This window comes from Neolamprologus brichardi, chromosome 18 (assembly GCF_056152115.1).
Source record: "Neolamprologus brichardi isolate AB-2024 chromosome 18, ASM5615211v1, whole genome shotgun sequence".
Taxonomy (NCBI): Eukaryota; Metazoa; Chordata; class Actinopteri; order Cichliformes; family Cichlidae; genus Neolamprologus; species Neolamprologus brichardi.
Window position 1 is genome coordinate 29,157,599 of NC_142121.1, and position 19,809 is coordinate 29,177,407.

Here is a 19,809-nt window from a genome sequence, read left to right on the forward strand (position 1 = left end):
CAGTGTTTGAAGTCCTTACCTCATCGTCTTAATCCAACAATAAGTTGTGTAAAGACCTAACCTTGTCATTGTAGACAGGGATTGCATGCATCCATCCACCCATTCGCTTCCGCTTATCCTTTTCAGGGTCACGGGGGGCGCTGGAGCCTATCCCAGCTGTCTGAGGGCGAGAGGCAGGGCACACCCTGGCCAGGTCAGCAGTCTGTCGCAGGGCTAATCATAGACACAGACAACCATTTGCACTCACAATCACTCACTATGGGAAATTTAGAGTTTCCAATTAACCTAACCCCACTAACAGCATGTCTTTGGACTGTGGGAGGAAGCCAGAGTACCCAGAGAGAACCCACACAAACACAGGCAGAACATGCATGTATGTTTGGGTAAATTATATGTGTAATGGTGTTATTGCCTCAGCCCAGCCCCATAAGTACCAAGTCAAACTTCTTGATGTTAATTTTAAAACAATCAAGAAAGGCAACAAGGACCAACTAGGCTCAAAATTCAAAACAACTGTAGAGGTTTGTTTCCTGGTTATGAATATTTTGCTGATCTCCTGGGAAGAATTCATTCAGTGATGTTCTACATCATAAAAAATTGAATTTGCAAGAAATCTAAAATGTTTCCACCTTTTCACCTCAGAGTGAGGATATACCTGATTTACAATATAAACCAAGATCAGCCTCTGCTGAATTGGTGATGTGCCAAAAAAAAATTCCCCAAATATCATTCTATTCACAAGTTCTTATGTGAATGAATCATCATTTTTCCAGCTCCAACCCTGGTCTGCATTATCATTCATAGCACTGGGGAGTTTCCTGGATTAAGTCAGCAAATGTCAAATGAAGTAGAAGGTATCTGCTGATGGCTATCGAAGAAGCTTCCTGACATTCACTCACCTCATACAAATCCCTTAAACTACAAGACTCAATTCTGTAATGTAGAAGAATGACTGACTGCAGTTTAACTCTTCTCAAACTGTGGAGAGAGCACTGCAAATGTTTTGATGTATGTCATACAGAGAATTCAGTTAAAATCTATCTATTTGGGTCTATCCATTTTCCATCTAGTCCTCCAATAAGGATGTCATTCAATACAAATGCCACATATTTTTTGAATGTGCTCGACCTTTACAAACACAGACAATAAAGATCTGTCCTTTAGGAATAAACTACTTTCATGTTCAGTCACAGCAAAACTGAATAACATTAAACCCAAGACAAAGTCTGATGTTTTTAAGAGAAAGTTGAGCTCCTCTTCCCATATAATATCCGCTCAGTTCATAGGGTTCATCATCATCCACACCTGCTCTAACCAGTCTGAGAGGACTCATAAATTCTCTGCAGCCCTTTCTCTCTGAAATATTCTGTCAATGCATCTTGTTCCTTCAATCTCCCTGTCATGCTTTATCTAGTTAACTGTCATTATCTTCACCTTTCTCCTGACCTCAACCTTGATGCCTCTGTGTCCTAATTTACTTCATACTCTAGCATTTGTTTGTTGTCTCCATCTTTCTCTCTCCCGTCCTTCTAGTCCCCATCAGTGTGGTGTTTGGACAGCTGAGGGAAGTGGGGAGTGTGCATCAACATTGCAGAGAGGTGCTGATCATCTGGTTTCTTTACATCTCCTGGCTAGCTTTCACTCTCCGATGACCTAAAGGTTACTGAAATACTGACAATAGGGACAAACATGTTGCTTATAGACACAGTGCGTGAAAGATCTTTTTGGTTATGTCCTGGGGCATTTTGTGTGCGTGAGAAGTTCAATGACGAGTCAAATGATTACAGCCTCTCATGAGATGAGGTCACAGTGTGGTAAAAAAGTTTGAGATATGTTTTTAAGTCGAAGAATAAAAAGTCTTAAAAAGACAACACTTCGCAACTTTGCCAACCTGTAAGGGGCTCTAAATCAGGACATTGTTGATTAAACTGAAGCAGGTTGAGTACACAAACTACTTATTTAATGTTGTATTTAAGGAAGAGCCAGGGCCTACGGTAGCCCCTAGAGACGTACAAACTCCAAAACACAACGGAAGTGCTCCAGGACGCTAGGGGCAGTGGTGAGCTCAACTTGCAAAATAAACGGCAAGTTTGTTGCAAACATGGAGTTGGATACCGGCAGAAAACACCTGCAAGGATAGAACAACCACGCTTTATAAGAAAGGTAATGTGTAAACTGTTGTTTGTTTGATTTGTTTTTAATTACTATGAACGCTTAGTTTATGGTGGAGTCAAATCCTACGTTAGCTAACAGTCAGTGTGCTTTGCTCAGAGAGAAGCCCAACACTGCCCCTAGCATCCTGGAGCACTTCCGTTATGTTTTGGAGTTTGTACATATTTTGGAGTTTGTACGTGCTTTGTCTCTAGGGAACACCATAAAGGGCCCCAGTGCAGACTCGTAGGCAGGCTTCAAACTTAAAACGACCTTTCACTGGAGGTAAATCATAACACATCAAAGAATGCAATTATAGTAAGGCTCACAGGGATATAAGGGATACCAGAACTAATAAATGAAAGAGTTGCATCATCTCCGTTCACTTCATTGGACCATTTTTTACAGGAATGGTGGAGCCTCACAATAGTTCTCAAAGTTAGCAAAATGTACTAGATGTGCCATAGAGATATAGAAGAACACACATTCCAACTGCCCACTAAGCGCTTGCTGGAACTATTTGAAGGCTACATGACCCTGAATTCTGAACTCCCACTGAATAGCATGACATAACCAAAGGCTACAGTGAGACAAGAACTAGTACACCCAGTAATCAGGGAGATTAGACAAATCAGGAAAACTCACTGGGGGAAATCAAGACTGGGAAAATTAAAACTGAACACTAAACACACGGGACAGGGATTAGCAAAATAAAACAGGAAACGCTAAAGTGGAGACAAGGACTCAAATATATGAACTTGACACAGAAAGACAATCATGGAGACTAACACAAAGACGAGCCTGAGAAAAGGAAGGAAATACAAAGCAGAACTTGTAAACCTATGTTCATCAATAACTAACCAAAGATAAAAGACAAAAATAATAAAATAGGAAACCAGTAACAGGGGTCTGAATATTAATAAAATATAACAATAAAAATCACGAACACATGGAAACACAAAACACTATAAACCAAATTTAGGAATAGAATCTGGTCTCCAAACCAAAAGAAACCCACAAAACGTCAACACTGTGATATTTAAGAAAAACAGCCGTCTACGTGCTGCAGTTAGAGATGTTAGAGATGTTTCTCCAAACTAAAGGAGACATTTGGTTGGAAATAGTGGTGGAAATCATTGAGTAACACACAGTATAATGCTATCATGATAGTTCCACAAAGTAACAATATTAAAAAATACTGTCAGATTAGATATTCACATGTAGTGGTAGCCTATTAATATAACAGTGCCTCATCCAACTTGGGCTTCAGTCACACTAGAGTATAAATAGGATGGCAATTTCCATCTGGTGAAGAAAAGCCATTAGTTGGTGAGTCATTCAGTTTTTTGCTCTCTGGGGTAGATTGCAAGTAGTCACGGCAACCAACGAGCATGCAGCACCCTCAGCCTGGGTGACCACTTTTGTCACAATGCGATTGGTGGGAAGCAGCTTGTCTCTGTCCAATTTCAATCTCAGTCAGATTGGCGAAGGTTTACAGACTGAGTACATTCAGACAGACTGCCAACATTGGTGCAAAACATCTGCTCCATCAAATACTGAACCACACAAACCTGAGCTGCAAATGTCTGACAGTATATGTTTTGTTTTCTTCTGCACATCACACATGTCAGCTGCTACAAAATGAAGCTATCAGGGTTGCATGAAATAATAGTTTTTAATACAGCAACTCTGGATAAATCCACTCCTTCATTCTTTGCTCAGTTGTAAGAACCACACACACTCCTCAGTAAATCTTAAGAGAAAAGTTCACCCTTGTATCATAAACATATTGATTCTTCTTCAGCATCCTTCAGAATCTTTATCTAAACCGGCATGCTCTTGTCAGAGAGAAACACAGCATTAAACCTGCACTTTCACTGTGTTATTTTGTTAGTGCGTTACTGGCATTCTCATTTTTGAGCTGCAAATTTGCAATGCTCTTAAAAGAATGCAGGTTATTAATGAAATGAACTACTTTCTGTTTGCTATTAAATCATTCAGATGTGGACCAGCCTATGGCTGAGGGTATCATGCTTGATGTGTGAATTCTGCACACAGGTGGCGAGTCCCGCTCTAAGGTACGGATTTGCAGATTTGAGATGAATCACAGTTAATTGTGATGTTATTGCAAACTGATGGCATGTAAGTGCCGACTTTTGGTAGCACAGCAGTCTCCCCCAACTCTTTTCTCTAGTGTGACTGCAGCCTTACACATAACTTTACACAGCACCTCTGTTGACAGGCCGGCACTCAGCAGCTGAATACATCGACATGAGTGAATGTTAACATCACTGAAGAGAGGTCAGCTCCAGTTTCAACGCTGAGGTTTTTAACAGTTATCATGGACGTTAACCCTTTAAGACCTACCAAGTCCGCCAGAGCTTATATTATATTTTTACATGCTGTAGTGCCATTTTTGGGAGCATTTCAAGTTGCTATACATCAATACAACCATTATAGCCCACATTTTAATAATATGTATGCATTAAGTGCATAGTAATTACATAAATTGCAAAAAAGTGCAATAAATTACAAAAAAATTGAAAATCTTTTTTGTTTTTTTAACATATATTTCTAGTTAGAGAAATTTAAGAAGCTTATCCCTCAAAACTGTAAATACAAAAAAGTTGCACAAAATAGTTTCCCACAACAGGAAATTTATTTTGAGTGTCTTCATAATTTTATTTTTGAGATACACCAATTTTTATATACTGCAGGAAAGACGAAAATAAATATTATGATGCAAATTTGCAAAAAAACCCAAAAAAACAGCATATGCATCAAAATAAACTATTTCCAGCAGTGCATTTTGAGTTCTAAGCATCCCAGAAATGATACAGAAAGTCATAAAGTCAAACATAACTTTTAAAAACACCAGTATAGGCTCATAAGGCCCTGAAGGTAAAAAAAAACAACAACAAAAAACTACATTTCTGCTTCCGGTTTCAGGCATGTCATGGCGGACATGCGATAGTTCGATGATGGACGTAGAAAGTGGTACGAACAGCTGATCGGATCGGCAAAGCGTGTTTCTGGAATATTATGTTTTTGTTGCTGCAAGTGCTTTTTATGCAGTTTTTGCAAAGCTATACGTGGAAGGAAACTGTGATCTAGGGCAAGCTGATGGCATAAGATGTAAGTACAACTCCTTCAGTTTCATATGCAAAAAAAATCATTGCAGAGCTTCCGTGGTTGCAGTTCTACTGGGATTTAAAAATAGTTACGCAAAACGGAGCGTGCCCGCTCCAACCAGCTTTAAAGGGTTAACATGGCCACCATTTAACTAAAACTAGAGCAACAGAAATTATTGTGACATATTTCAGAGTGACTCTTCTCCCAACACTGCACCACTACAACCAGTCTCAGGGTTCCAACACCTGCTGAATCTCACTTTAACCCGTGACTGTGAGTGGAGACAGTCACTCATCTACATCTACAATGTAAGCAACAGGAAACATATATTTTTTACATTTACTTTGCTTTCCTCTGCTTGTATTCTGCAAAGCAGATGTTCAAGTTGAGTCCATTCATTCAGAATTAGAATTTAATTTGAAATGAAATTTCTGTTCTCTTATATTAATATTATTCTATTATTCGCACAAAATAGCTACTTTTTAATTTTATATGTGTGGTTATATATATACCACACACATACACACACACATACCTACATATATACAGTCTAGTTTGGACACACCACTGCACATTTAATGGTTTTTCTTTATTTTTACTACTTTCTACATTGTAGATACAAACTGAAGGCATCAAATAGATGAAGCAAATTATGTGGAATTATGTAGCAAAGAAAAAAATGATAAATAATTCTAAATGTGTTTTATATTTTAGATTCCTCAAAGTAGCCACCCTTTGCTTTGTTGACAAACCCTTGGCCTTCTATCAATGGGCTTCATGACACCTGAGATGGTTTTCACTTCACAGGTGTGCCTTATCAGGGTTCATTTGTGGAATTTCTTACCTTCTTAATGGGGTTGAGACCATCAGTTGTGTTGTGCAGAAGTCAGTTTGGTACACAGCTGACAGCACTATTTGACAACTGTTAGAATTCATATTATGGCAAGAACCGACCAGCTAGGTAAAGAGAAATGACAGTACATCATTACTTTAAGAACTGAAGGTCAGTCAGTCAATAGTAATGTGCAGTTGCAAAAACCATAAAGCACTACGACGAAACTGGCTCACAGTCACCTGACCTAAACCCAATCAAGATGGTTTGGGATGAGCTGGACCGCAGAGTGAATGCAAAAGGGCCAACAAGTGCTCAGCATCTCTGGGAACTCCTTCAAGACTGTTGGAAAACCGTCTCAAGTGACAACCTCATGAAGGTCATCGAGAGAATGCCAAGAGTGTGCAACGCAGTAATCAAAACCAAGGGTGGGTATTTTGAAGAATCTAAAATATAAAACATATTTGGATTTATTTCACACATTTTTTGTTTACGACATATGTGTTCATTCATAATTTTGATGCCTTCGGTGAGAATCTACAATGTAAAAATAGTCATGAAAATAAAGGAAAACGATTAAATGAGAAGGTGTGTCCAAACTTTGATTGGTAGTTGTGTCTGTGTATGATTCAGTTACACTATTGTGGCAGTTCAGCTGCCCTTGAGTAAGCTTTCGCTCATTCTTTCACTGTTTCCCCCGTGTCTTTCCCCATTCCTTTTCTGTAAAATAGTTGTAAACATTGATTCACTGTCCTCTCATTTGAAAACGCAAATATATAAGGAGACATAAAGTAATCAGATTAGTGAGGGGAATCTTTTTGGAGCATCCATATAAGAATGACTGTCTCACAAGAGAAAGTCACATGATATTGATATATTGTCCACCCTTGTTTGAAAGTACCAACAACCAAAGGGCAGAATATTTAAAATCAATTTCAAAACAAATAAGTAAACAGACTGAACCAAGTGCAGAATTCCAGAATTCCCATTGTGGTTTATTTTTTCTTCATTTTAAGCAGCAATAGAGGTTTAGTGGAATAAGCCATTGCGCTTTGGCTCCACAAATAATACTTAATAGAAGCCTTTTTTTTTGGTCTCTAATGATCAGTGGTTAAAAAATGGTCAAGATACAATCTGTGATATTCTGTACACATGCTTTCAATTACACAAACACATGCCTGGGTCACGTAACATGCTACTGTTGTGAATCTAATTCAATCAATAAATGACTTTTGAACTAATTATCTCTGTACACTCGACCTTTTTGTCTCTTTCCACATGCCACATGTGCGATTTGTGTTGTGATGCCTTAAATCTAAGCACATGCTGAGAAAATGTTTCACTGTATTTTGCACCCATGAGAAAATGTAGTAGACTATAAGTATACATGAAACTCAGAAAGTATACTAAGTATACTACGTTTACTCAAGAGTGGCATCTTCAGAGTCCACATTAACACGAACTCAGGAGGAGGACTAAATTGGAGTTTAATGTTGAGAATATGTTACAGATGTGGATAGAAATGCGTGTAATTGAAAATAAACCCGTATACCTTGAATGCATTGTTACATTTTTAACTTGCTGCTGAGGCCTTTAATTATTCAGAATCTTTCTATCCATCTATGTGCAAGAAATACCCAGGTTTACGCTGGATAACACAGGAACTTTTTATTTTTACTTATTTATTTTTTTGTTACAAGGTTGATATAAAACAGCTAAATCTGCATGAAATCACAATCTCGAGACTTCCAGTTCTGTTTCTTGGATTTAAAAAATGTATCCAGAGTCCATTCACTATTTATTATATCCTGACAGAAGGTGTATACATTTCAATGCTTTCCCTCACCTTGGAGACAGCCTGTCCTTTCTTTTCACAAACTGTGATGTATTCTGACTCTTGGTGCTGGTGAGAATACAGTATTTGTGGAAGTGTAGACCAGTAATGGTTCAGAGAGATAATGTTATCAGTTAAAAGAGTTCTGTTTACTTTAAGGCAGTTTGCTGTTTGTTATTTTTGTATTGATCTTGCAGATAATACAATTTACTGCATAATGTTACTGTTGATGAAGAGGCCATGATTAACTGTAAGATTAAAATGCTTTTATCCATTTAAGTTATAGCTGATTTATTTCCTGCTTATTTGATTGGATCCACCAAGTGATGTTTACAGACCAGCTGATTTAATAAAAGCTTTATGTCTTTATTTTGATTACAAAGAAATGCAGTTATGATTGCTTTTTATATTGTAAAGCTCTTCTGCAACTTCAATCATGCATCCAGCTTTTTGCACAGTGCGTGTCTGTCATTGTCCATTAAGCTAATATGCTGAGAAGCACTGGAATGTACGTAATTCTGAAGCGTGAGCTCAGGTGAAGCCCTGCAATCATCCCATTTACCTGTGAACAGCAGTGACACTGTAGTGCAGAACCTAACAGTGCAAAATCCATGATTATGTTAAACAGTACTTTTGTTATTATTTCCCACTCTGCGTAGTTACTTGGAAATTAATGTAGAACTGAGAGGTCCTTCAAAATGTCATAATCAAGGACTATCTGTTAATTAATTAGACTGAACAACGCTCTGCAAAAATATTTCACTAATGTTTTATGTATCTGTGGAATCTTAGGATAATCAATTTTTTCAATAACTTATTAATTTTTTATGTCCCATGTTACAACCTTTAAAGGGACTTTGTTATATGAATGATTTTGAGTTCAAAATAAACCTTATTTATCTCATATTAGGCCTTGGTGCAGTCCTACAATTCATCCACAGTCTGAATCAGTTTTAGTCCCATCTGTTTTAGTTCTTCTTTAAGGTCTTCCCCTCTCTAAATTAAGTCTTTAAGTCTTCTGACTGGCTCCTCCTGGCATTATGCAGAAGAAAGAATAGAAGTACATGTCTAAAACATCCACCATAGAAAACAGCTGATGAGCATGTTAATTCCAGTTTGCAATAGTGCAAGTCTGGATCTTTCACACTCATATAGAAAGGTAACACTCCATTACCTCTCAAACTAAAGCTATAAATGCACTGTCTCCTGCTGTCTCCTACTCTGGGGCAGAGTGTTTGGCAGTGAATATATGATATACATCATCAAATATGGATTTAATTCCAAAGGATATTAGGTTCGTGGAATAAGAACAACGATGCTTGTAGCCTTCACAAACAAAGTGCTGAACATCTAAACTGCCTTTCGGTGAAGTTGCAGTAATGGAGCTGGTAATAACAGTGTACTGCAGGAGCTGCAAAATTAAGAGGCAAAGGTGCTGAGATCTGTGCCTCCCACCACTTCAGAGACATTTTCATTTTGTCACAGCTCACATCGAACACATCTCTGTCACAAAATTGAAGAAACTGCTGATTAAAGCAGGTCCAAAAAAGTGATAAATGTATGTTATTAGGGTCCACCAGGTGGACACAACCCTGTCGTCACCATGTCAGAGTTTGTTGGGAGTTTGTGCAGCGTTTCCCCAATGATTGTTTTGTTTCTTTAATAGCCTTGCACCTATTTGATGTGTACATAATTGTACCCCTTCCTAATGCTAAAGACCAGTCACCATTTTTCCAGCAGTGGGACTGTAATTTTCCTGGTACAAGAAGGGCTCGGATGTGTTCTGCTATGCCTAAAGTCCTTGTTTTTCTGTAGCAGCACACAGTAGGGGATCACCTCTGTTTGTAGATCTGCAGGGCAGGTCTCAGCCTAGAGTCAGCCTTTTTCTGGAACTAAAGTGCAGTAGCTCACCAATAGCCCAGTGAACACAGCATGAACCCTATCTTTGTTTCCTGCTTCATTAATTTAACACAGTTCATGTTCAGAGTTACAGAGTCAGCGTCCTCTTCCTTTACAGCCCATTTTGTTATACAGAGACCGAGCGACACCACAGGTCCTCAATTTCTCCAGAGGGTTGTTATGTTTATCCAAAGCTGACTCTGCAGCATTAAGAACAATGGAGATAATGATTGTGGATGCCAGTGCTGCTCCAAAACTAATGGGACATTATTCCTACATCGAATAAGGTTAATGCAAAAAGTCAGTTATTCAGAGCAGCATGATAGAATTTTATTTTCCCTAAAACAAAAACAAAAAAATCAAATTCATTCTATTTGCTACACATTCACATTTTCCTCATTACATCAAACAGCCAACGCTTTCAGAAATGCAAGACAATGACCTGTGCCACAGTTTTTAGGGTAAACCCCAAAGGCTGGGGAAGCTGGCTGGTGAACGGAGGCTAGACCACAAACACAAATGTAAGTGGTAAAAGCAGAGTGTGTGTGTGTGTGTGTGTGTGTGTGTAAATCTGAAAAAGAGGGCATTGCCTCCAGGAAGAAATCCATGGTTTTGAAAGTATACTTGAATGAAGCCTTGTGCTGAAAAAAAAAAGGTTTTCCTTTTCATTTTGTTTTTTCTTTTAGCACCTTTTGCTTCCCCTGCTGTACAAACTTTTAATGAAATGATTAAACTTTTTGGATTTGGCATTTAACAGGTTTGGCTTCAGCATGGAGTGCACTTTCTGTTTTAACTGGCACAACTTTCATGTTGTTAAAAGTGCTAAATTATTTGTGGCACTGCACAACACACATTGAGAACCTAATTGGGAACATTTGGAATAACCACGTATGAGAATACATATACAAAATAAGCCCATTTTCTCACCCCTTTTTTGTGTGTGTGAACAGTAAGCACTGAACTCCCATTTAAATTTAAACATTTCTTTTAAAATACAACACACCCCTTTTATTTCTTCATAATTTGCTTCCAATCAACCAGACTGGAAGCCAGGAGCTCAAGTAATAGTTCTCCTGGCTTTCTAGAGAAGTAATTTAGTTTTAATCTATGAAAAATGCTAAAGATGATAGAGTTTCACAGGAATAAAATAGTATTTTTGCACTAACAAGGTAATTCTCAAAGCCAGAATATAATAAATCTAATATAGTGTTATATATTAGAGGAGATTGAACAAGTGGGGTGAAAGAAGAAACGGTAGCCCTAAAAAAAGAAGGTGGAAGGGTAGCTGTCAAGCCATTCCTAAGTAAGGATGAGGTATGCCAAATCACACAATAACTTGTGTGAGAATCAGTGGCAACAGGTCTTATGGAGTGATGAATCCAAATTTGAAATTGTTAATGTAAATAAACAGCCATATGTAGAGGTCAGGAGAGAGATCCAGCAGTGACAGTCTACAGCCATCTGTAAAACAAGGTGGAGGCTTTGTTGGAGATCTTGTCAAATTCCCCCCCTACCCCCGACAGCAGGAGGTGTATCATTTTTCCACCAACACGAAAGGGGTGTTTTTTGTTTTTTCATGTCTTGCTCAGAGTGCTTGCTAGCGCTGTCCTTAGTCCTCAGCAAACGTGACGAAACTATTCAGGAAAAAACGCCGCGTATATATTGTTTATCATGACTCTGGCTTTACGTGGCCTATCAGCACAATTTAAAAACTGGTATATATCACCTTGTTTCTTTGTCATCTTGACATGTGATTGGCTTACCACGACTACTTTATTTTTCTCAGTCAAACAGCAGCACTCATGCGTTTGTTTTGCCCCCTTAGCTCCAGGTGTTGTGCCAAAAAGTGATCGTCAGGCAGAAAGTGATTGCTGTCTGCGAGACCGCGCGCAGCTGCTTATAGCTGTAGCGCCCAGATTACTCACATAGACAGCTACTTCTGTGCAACTGAAGGTACGGTAAGCTGAAGACAGCTTCAACCGTCTGTTTGCTGAAAAATAGTAACGCGACCACATTTTCTTGTTAGTAACTGTAACGGTGTTGTAACGATAGGAATAGTAATTAGTTAGATCACTCATTACTGAAAAAAGTAACGCCGTTAGTAATGCCGTTATTCCCATCACTGGTTATTACCAGTAAAATAGTTGCATGTTTAATCATCTGGGAATTTACCCAGATTTATTTACTTATTTAGACAGAGATCTTGACCCCCCCCCCCTCCAATGTTCAGCACAAAGTTACGCCGATGATCCTTTGCACAAATAACCTAAATCAGTTATTACATTGAAAATACAGTGATGGCTCACACTCATAATTAAGAGAGAGAAGAGTGAGACTAAGAAAATAAAGATTATGAGTCACTATAAACTTCCCTCTTGAAGAAGCAGCAACTTTGCTAAAAATGCATCAAGCTGGTATTGTCCTTAAAGCAATATTTGAAAAAGGTATAAAATGCAGCCTAGAAACATTAGAACTAAGTGTTTAGTTCATAAAGTTTTGTCCTCTGTGGTCTCTTGCATATAACTGTGTAGTTTAAAAGAAGCTTGACCATATGTTTGTGCTGTATGCTTGCCTCAGTTTTACAGGTGCTTCCAAGCCCTGCTGCAGTGTGAAGCTCCTCGACGAGGCTCCAGCATAAAGAGTTCCTCCAAGGTCCCCACCAAGGCCATGAGGGGAGTAGCAGGAACTGGTCCCCGCCGTACTAACGAATTCCTATTTATGGTAGCCTCATTGGGTCAACCAGCTGCTACAGTCCCCCAACTGGAGCTCTCATGTGAACCTACTATTGATATCACAAAAGCCCCTTCTTCAGACAATAAACCTGTTGTAGTCTCACTAGTGGCTCACCGTGATGGCTGACAATTGGTTATACAATCATAAAACCCTAAGGTCCCCATCCAGGAGATCAGTGAAAACGAAAGAGGTGATTTTACTGAGACTTAAAAAGCGGCGGTCTGCCAGTCCAGGTGGATTCAACGTGACTCCAGCATTAACTCTGGCCTGCCTAGTACAGATGATAGATCAGTAAGTAAGGGCTGTCTCTGGAAAATGTGAGCAACTATCAGAGATGACAGTAAATCTACAGAAGCTGGGAGTTTGTATTTTTTACTGAGAAAAGAAACACTATGATCCTTTCTTAGAAAGCACATTTAAAGGATGCTCTTATCAGAGTTTTGGAGTCAAACTGTAATAAAAGAGGAATTCTAAGGATCATTTTGTGCAATATCTCATTCTCTTAAAATGTCATAACAATAGCATGTTCCAGAGTGCGGGGGAGGGGTTATGATTGGTCTGTACTGATTGTTACTGACTGCAGTTACAAAGTGAAGTGAAATTGAAGAACACCAGCCACTTATGACTGCAAGTTTTTTGAAGTCCTTCAGAATGAGATAACTTTAATAATCTGTGCAAGGGGATTGCTTTTGCAGCACTTGCACAAATAAAACAAAGTTGTAAAATTACACAGGAACACAAGGAAGTGTAATGCAACAGAGGTGCAAACTTAAATGGAAGTGGTAATAACTTTACCACCATAGAGTGGCAAACTCTATAGAAAACTATAGAGCTAAGTGGACTGATTCTTATATAGCGCTTTTCTACTCTTTCGGAGTACTCAAAGCACTCTATACCACATGCCACATTCACACCCATTCTCACAAGCACTTTATCTATACTTAGTGCTATCTAACTTCGTTCACACACATTCATACTCCGATGGATGCATCGGAGAGCAACTTGGGGTTAGAATCTTGCCCAAGGATACTTGACATGCAGACTGGAGGAGCCTGGGATCGAACCACTAACCTTCCGATCAGTAGGTGACCTGCTCTACCTCCTGAGCTACAGCCACCCCATATCTTCAAACCAGCAATAGTAGCGGCCATAACAGTTGCAAGAAAAAAATCAAACGAGTGCAAATAAGTCAAGGTGTTAATTTGGATAAAGAGAAGGAGTAGCATTCACAATTAAATGTCTTAATAAAAAGTTAATTGTACATTTAACATTGCTAGTATGCTGGGGGTGTTTGGATTTTTTTCAGGGAGATAGACTTTGGAAAGAAATACAAGTTGAAAATCACTGTACATTCAGTAATGGCTGTGAATGTGCAGTCTAATGTAAAGGAGTTTAATGAAATGCAGCATCTAGCGATGTTAAATATTTAGCACTTGTATACCTCGAATTTTATATTCATGCTGTGTTTTGTTAGAGTTTAAAATGTGTATTTAGAGGAAAGAGGTAACATCCTAAAATGTTAGAAGATTTTTGAGTTTTGTTTATTGTTCATAAGCATGCTGTCTGCAAAGTTTGGGCACAAATCAGCTCATAATCTTCACAGTAGCTGATATATTTATTTTCTCAAGAGTCATTCTGCAGAGTTTTGCAGTTCAATAATCAGTATCACATCTGACAATGTGCTCCAAAGTGTCTCCAAAGCGCTCCACTGCGCTTTGCTGCTCCACAGCAACTCATATAAGTTAAATGGAAAGAATTTGCTTTATCATATCATGTTTTCCATGTATTTGTCAGCATCTTGGTTTTTGTTTTTTTTGTTTGTTTTTTTTTGCTAAGAAATGTAAAATTTCTCCCTTCTTGAAATGCAAAGATTACAGTAGAGTTTCTGAATGCATCAAAGCTGTGTTGTCAGTAAATGTTTAAACTGTATATGGTGTGGAGCCACTTTTGCTACTACATACAGCATACACCTGTTGGCTACAACAATGACAGCAATGGCAGGTGAGGTGAAAAACATTGATTATATCATTACCAATCTGTTAGTGTGTCGAAATTATTGGGCAGCAACAATCAACATTTTTTTTTAAGTCCAACCTGGAAATAACTTACAAACAAGAGAAAATGGTAAGTGTGCCCATTTTTCTTGGTCAGCTTCTGATGGTTGGACAACTAGACTACTAGCATTTCCAAAATAGTGATTGTTGTGAATTTTTCCCAAAAGCGAGCTAAAGAAGGAAAATAAGTAAACCAGCAACAGGGTCATGAGCACCCAAGACTCACTGATGCACGATGATTCCTTGAAGGAGGGTTGAAGGCTGAAGAACTCATTTTCTTTTCTATTATGTTGACAGCTGAGTGTGTGTGCATTATTTACAAGAGGAAGAGATGGCAGCAGGATGCACTACTGGAAGTAGTTAGGCAGACCAAGGTAGTGTAATACTATGGGAAATGTTCTGCTGGGAAAGCTTTCCCATATGGAAAAGAAATGGAAAAAACTTATAAAAGACTTGCATAAGATGTGGCCTACATTATATAATGAATCATATACAGTGGGGCAAAAAAGTATTTAGTCAGCCACCGATTGTGCAAGTTCCCCCACTTAAAATGATGACAGAGGTCAGTAATTTGCACCAGAGGTACACTTCAACTGTGAGAGACAGAATGTGAAAAAAAAATCCATGAATTCACATGGTAGGATTTGTAAAGAATTTATTCGTAAATCAGGGTGGAAAATAAGTATTTGGTCACCTCAAACAAGGAAAATCCCTGGCTCTCACAAACCTGTAACGTCTTCTGTAAGAAGCTTTTCTGTCCCCCACTCGTTACCTGTATGAATGGCACCTGTTTGACCTCATCATCTGTATAAAAGACACCTGTCCACAGCCTCAACCAGTCAGACTCCAAACTCCGCCATGGCCAAGACCAAAGAGCTTTCGAAGGACACCAGGAAAAGAATTGTGGCTGATACAGCAGAGGATTGGGAGAATGTCATGTGGTCAGATAAAACCAAAGTAGAACTTTTTGGTATAAACTCAACTCGTCGTGTTTGGAGGAAGAAGAATACTGAGTTGCATCCCAAGAACACCATACCTACTGTGAAGCATGGGGGTGGAAACATCATGCTATGGGGCTGTTTTTCTGCCAAGGGGACAGGACGACTGATCCGTGTTAAGGACAGAATGAATGGGGCCAAGTATCGTGAGATTTTGAGCCAAAACCTCCTTCCATCAGTGAGAACTTTGAAGATGAAACGAGGCTGGGTCTTCCAACATGACAATGATCCAAAACACACCGCCCGGGCAACAAAGGAGTGGCTCCGTAAGAAGCATTTGAAAGTCCTGGAGTGGCCTAGCCAGTCTCCAGACCTCAACCCCATAGAAAATCTGTGGCGGGAGTTGAAAGTCCGTGTTGCTCGGCGACAGCCCCAAAACATCACTGCTCTTGAGAAGATCTGCATGGAGGAATGGGCCAAAATACCAGCTACTGTGTGTGCAAACCTGGTAAAGACCTATAGTAAACGTTTGACCTCTGTTATTGCCAACAAAGGTTATGTTACAAAGTATTGAGTTGTATTTTTGTTATTGACCAAATACTTATTTTCCACCCTGATTTACGAATAAATTCTTTGCAAATCCTACCATGTGAATTCATGGATTTTTTTTTCACATTCTGTCTCTCACAGTTGAAGTGTACCTCTGGTGCAAATTACTGACCTCTGTCATCATTTTAAGTGGGGGAACTTGCACAATCGGTGGCTGACTAAATACTTTTTTGCCCCACTGTAAAGCTTATATGATTTACTCATGAAAGCGGCCACTTTCTCATTACTTTCATATATTGTTTTAGTAAATATTGAACCCCGATTCTTTTATTCTTCTACTGGACAGAGAGAACACAGACTATCCAAAACATACAAGTTTCATTCATATAATTTTTCAAGGGATCTTATATGTGTTTTCACTCTTGTATGCTTTTCATACAAGTTTCACACAAGACAGATACAAACTTTATAAGATTAATATAAATCTTTTCCATATGGGTTGGTTTTGGAGTTCATGTGACACATTATGATCTATCACATAAATATTGTTGCACACCATGTATATTTCATGGCAGGGTATTCTGAAATGACAATGGGCTCTTTCAGCAAACTATGCTGCAATATCAACTGCAATGTTTGGGAAAGTTGACTAATATAAGAAAAAATTGATGGTTTTGATGTGGTCATTAAATTCCCTTGATTTGTGATTTGGGATGTGCCAGTTTTTGGAACAAAAAACCAAAACAACTGTGAATGTCTTCATGCCTGACAACCCAGGGGGTCTCGTGGCGTTCATTCATCGACTGCTCAGAGCTGTTTTAGCAAGAGGGGAGCACAAAATTACACACTGTTGTGGCTGAATGGTATAAGTTTGTATTGGCAATTTTTGTAAATCACTTTTACCACAAAAGCTGTTTTGAGTAAAAACAAAACAAAACAATGTCAATAATTTTGGAAGTGCATTGTTCAATAAATTTTTTACATCTAAATATACCTGCAGTGTGATTTTGGTTTTTTGTTGGGTTTTTTTAGAAAAATCTTTCTAAAGCAGAACGGTCAAAAAATTTAGATGTTTGACTTCGATGTGTTATGGGAAATGCGGATGGACAGCAGAACGCAGGGAGGCACAGAGTTGCAATGAAGGAAATTTATTTACAGTGAAGGGCAAATTTTCAGGGACAGTGTATTTACAACAGAATGTGAATGGGAACGTGGAGCCAGGACGTGCAGGTGAAGAAACACACACTGGTAGCGCACTCGATTTGGTACTGTTTGCCAAAACCTCCAGAAGGAAACGAACCAGACAAGGCGACCCAAAGAAACAGAGAGGCAAAATCCTGGGGAGGAAACAAAACCCTGTACAGTCACCAGCAAAAATAATCCACAGGCTCCAACAGTAACGCAGGTGTCACTGCCCCTTTACACACTGAGGAAAGTTTCTGTTAAAGTTTCAAAACTGACTCACCCATAGTTTTCCTGACAGTAAAAATGGGTCTGGGCTCTTATGGGTTAAAGAAGACGGACATTAGTAATTTCTCATGTATGTATATGTTAAGCAATGATTTGTCATTAGCTGTTCGGGGGATGTTATGGGTGCATATAGAGCTATTTAATGTAGTTTGAGGGCTGGTGTCATTTTTTGTTACTAGTTTAAAACCCATATTCAAATGAAAATGTTGACTGTGAGCTCTCAGTCTAAAAAGCGTATTGCCTGCATAACCCTGAGCCTACAGGAGATTTAAGCTACATTCATTTTCTGGTGAAGCTCTTAGAGCACCACCAATGTATAGACATTTATTGTAAAAGAAAAAAGCTAACATGAGATGTTAATTATAGCTGATTAAACCTTCGGCTGCTTTAAAAAGTGTTTAAACAGTGATTCAAGAGACTTCAACACTTTTGGAACATCTCGATTCCGAGTGTTTTTCTGTGTTTAAACTATAAAATGACGAGCATAGAAAGATCGATTTTTTTTACAATAAATTATTATTATCTATTCTTTCCAAGCTGCAAATGTTGATCAGTGTGTAGAAAGTATTTTCCAATGCGTCTTGTGTTCATAGTGCATGAACACAAGTGGTTACACTACAGCCCAAGTTTGATTCTTCTCTTCTTATCTCTTCCTAGCTCTCAGTATCAAAAGCACAAAGACCGAAGAAGTACATCTTAAAAAGCCTTGCTTTTTGCACGCTGTTATTAATACTGAATTTCAGACTATGTGTGTCAGATAGCAGAAGATGTTTTTTTAATTACTTGAGGTCCTGGGAACTACTTCCAAGGACCTTTAATATCTCAAATCTGGGTAGAGTTGGGAGACAATCTGTCTCTGACATTATGATGATGGACTTCATTAAACCTGAGTCTCAGGGCATAATGTCTGATTATTTAACTGAATAGTCTCAAGGCTAGACTGAACATAGGGTAGGTAGTATCCTTTGTTCTTTGATTTTATATCAACAGTGATTATAACTGAGTAATATTACATTGTTCCAGAAGCTGTGAGTAATAATGTAAAACAAATATGTGCGTCTCATCAAATTTTTCTGACTGTAAGTCAGATTTGACAAAATAACTGTCTAAGATGATGTTTTAGGAGGTTTTGTTACTTACAAGTGATTAAAATTATTGCATTTCACATTGTGAAGTTAAAATATATTTCTGAATTCACTAATAAATTGAGTAAGACAAAAATAAAGACGTTATTAAAAACTGAGCACTCACTGAGAAATAGTGCCCTCTTTTTATCCCACGTACCCCATAATTCCCAGTATGATGAATATACCTACAGTGGAACCCCGACTTACGAAATTAATTCGTTCCCGAGGGTCTTTCGTAAATCGAAAATTTTCGTAAGATGAAGCAGCCATCGCGCGTTTTGACTGAGGCGATGCTGAACGACAGGCTATAGGCTAATTGCTAACTAGAACAACAATACATCTTAAAGTGGAACAGCGAAGCGCAAGGGGTTGTCACATGATTCGGAAGGCATTGTGGGCATTGTAGGCTCAGCCAATCAGAGCCAGTGGATTTCATTACTCAGGCATTTTGCTGTAACACGGGCAAAAATATTGCCGTTCAGTGCCTTCGTAACTGTATTTTAGGGTAAGTCTTGAAATATGAGATGATGGGTGTTAATTGAACAGTTATATGATTGTTAAAATGCCAAAGGGTGAAAATGACTCTGTTGTGGTCACTACCACAAATCAGTAAAATTCTAATGCAAAATATTGCCATTTTACTTCCAGCAGGTTATCATATTAGTACCGAATATTATTATACAATTACTAATTGGTTTTGCCTCATGGGCATGTTTGTTACCACATTACCACTTCAAGCCTAATTATCCAGTTAAACAAACTGTTCATAAAAGACAGTCACTTGGATATTACTTTGCTAATTAGGTGGTAATACCTTCCTATTTCCACAATATTATCTTCTTGTTACCACCCCATAATTACCACATTATTACTGAACTGTGGTGGTATCCATTCACCCACCTAAATCCATGCATTCAATCTTTCTCTTTATTACTTTTTTAGTACCTCTCCACGCATCTCAGCCAAGTGTTTTGCCAATGGCTCCTTAAGTTATAGTGCAAAGAGAAAACAGGATTGAAAAAAAGTTTAGCACTGCTCAAACACAGATTTGTCCCTTAATGTAATAAAACCATATGGCTTTATCTTCAAA

At 38.4% G+C, this 19,809-nt stretch overlaps 1 protein-coding gene across 1 annotated transcript in view; it reads left to right on the forward strand.

The window, feature by feature from the left end:
• Positions 1–13,181, forward strand: part of tmtopsa (teleost multiple tissue opsin a) — a 62,544-nt gene extending 49,363 nt beyond the window's left edge. Inside the window, exon 4 of the mRNA XM_006786943.3 lies at positions 12,426–13,181. Coding sequence (XP_006787006.1) covers positions 12,426–12,707 — 282 coding nt within the window. The 3' untranslated portion in view covers positions 12,708–13,181. The remainder of the gene's footprint in view (positions 1–12,425) is intronic.
• The last annotated feature ends 6,628 nt before the right edge of the window (positions 13,182–19,809 follow it).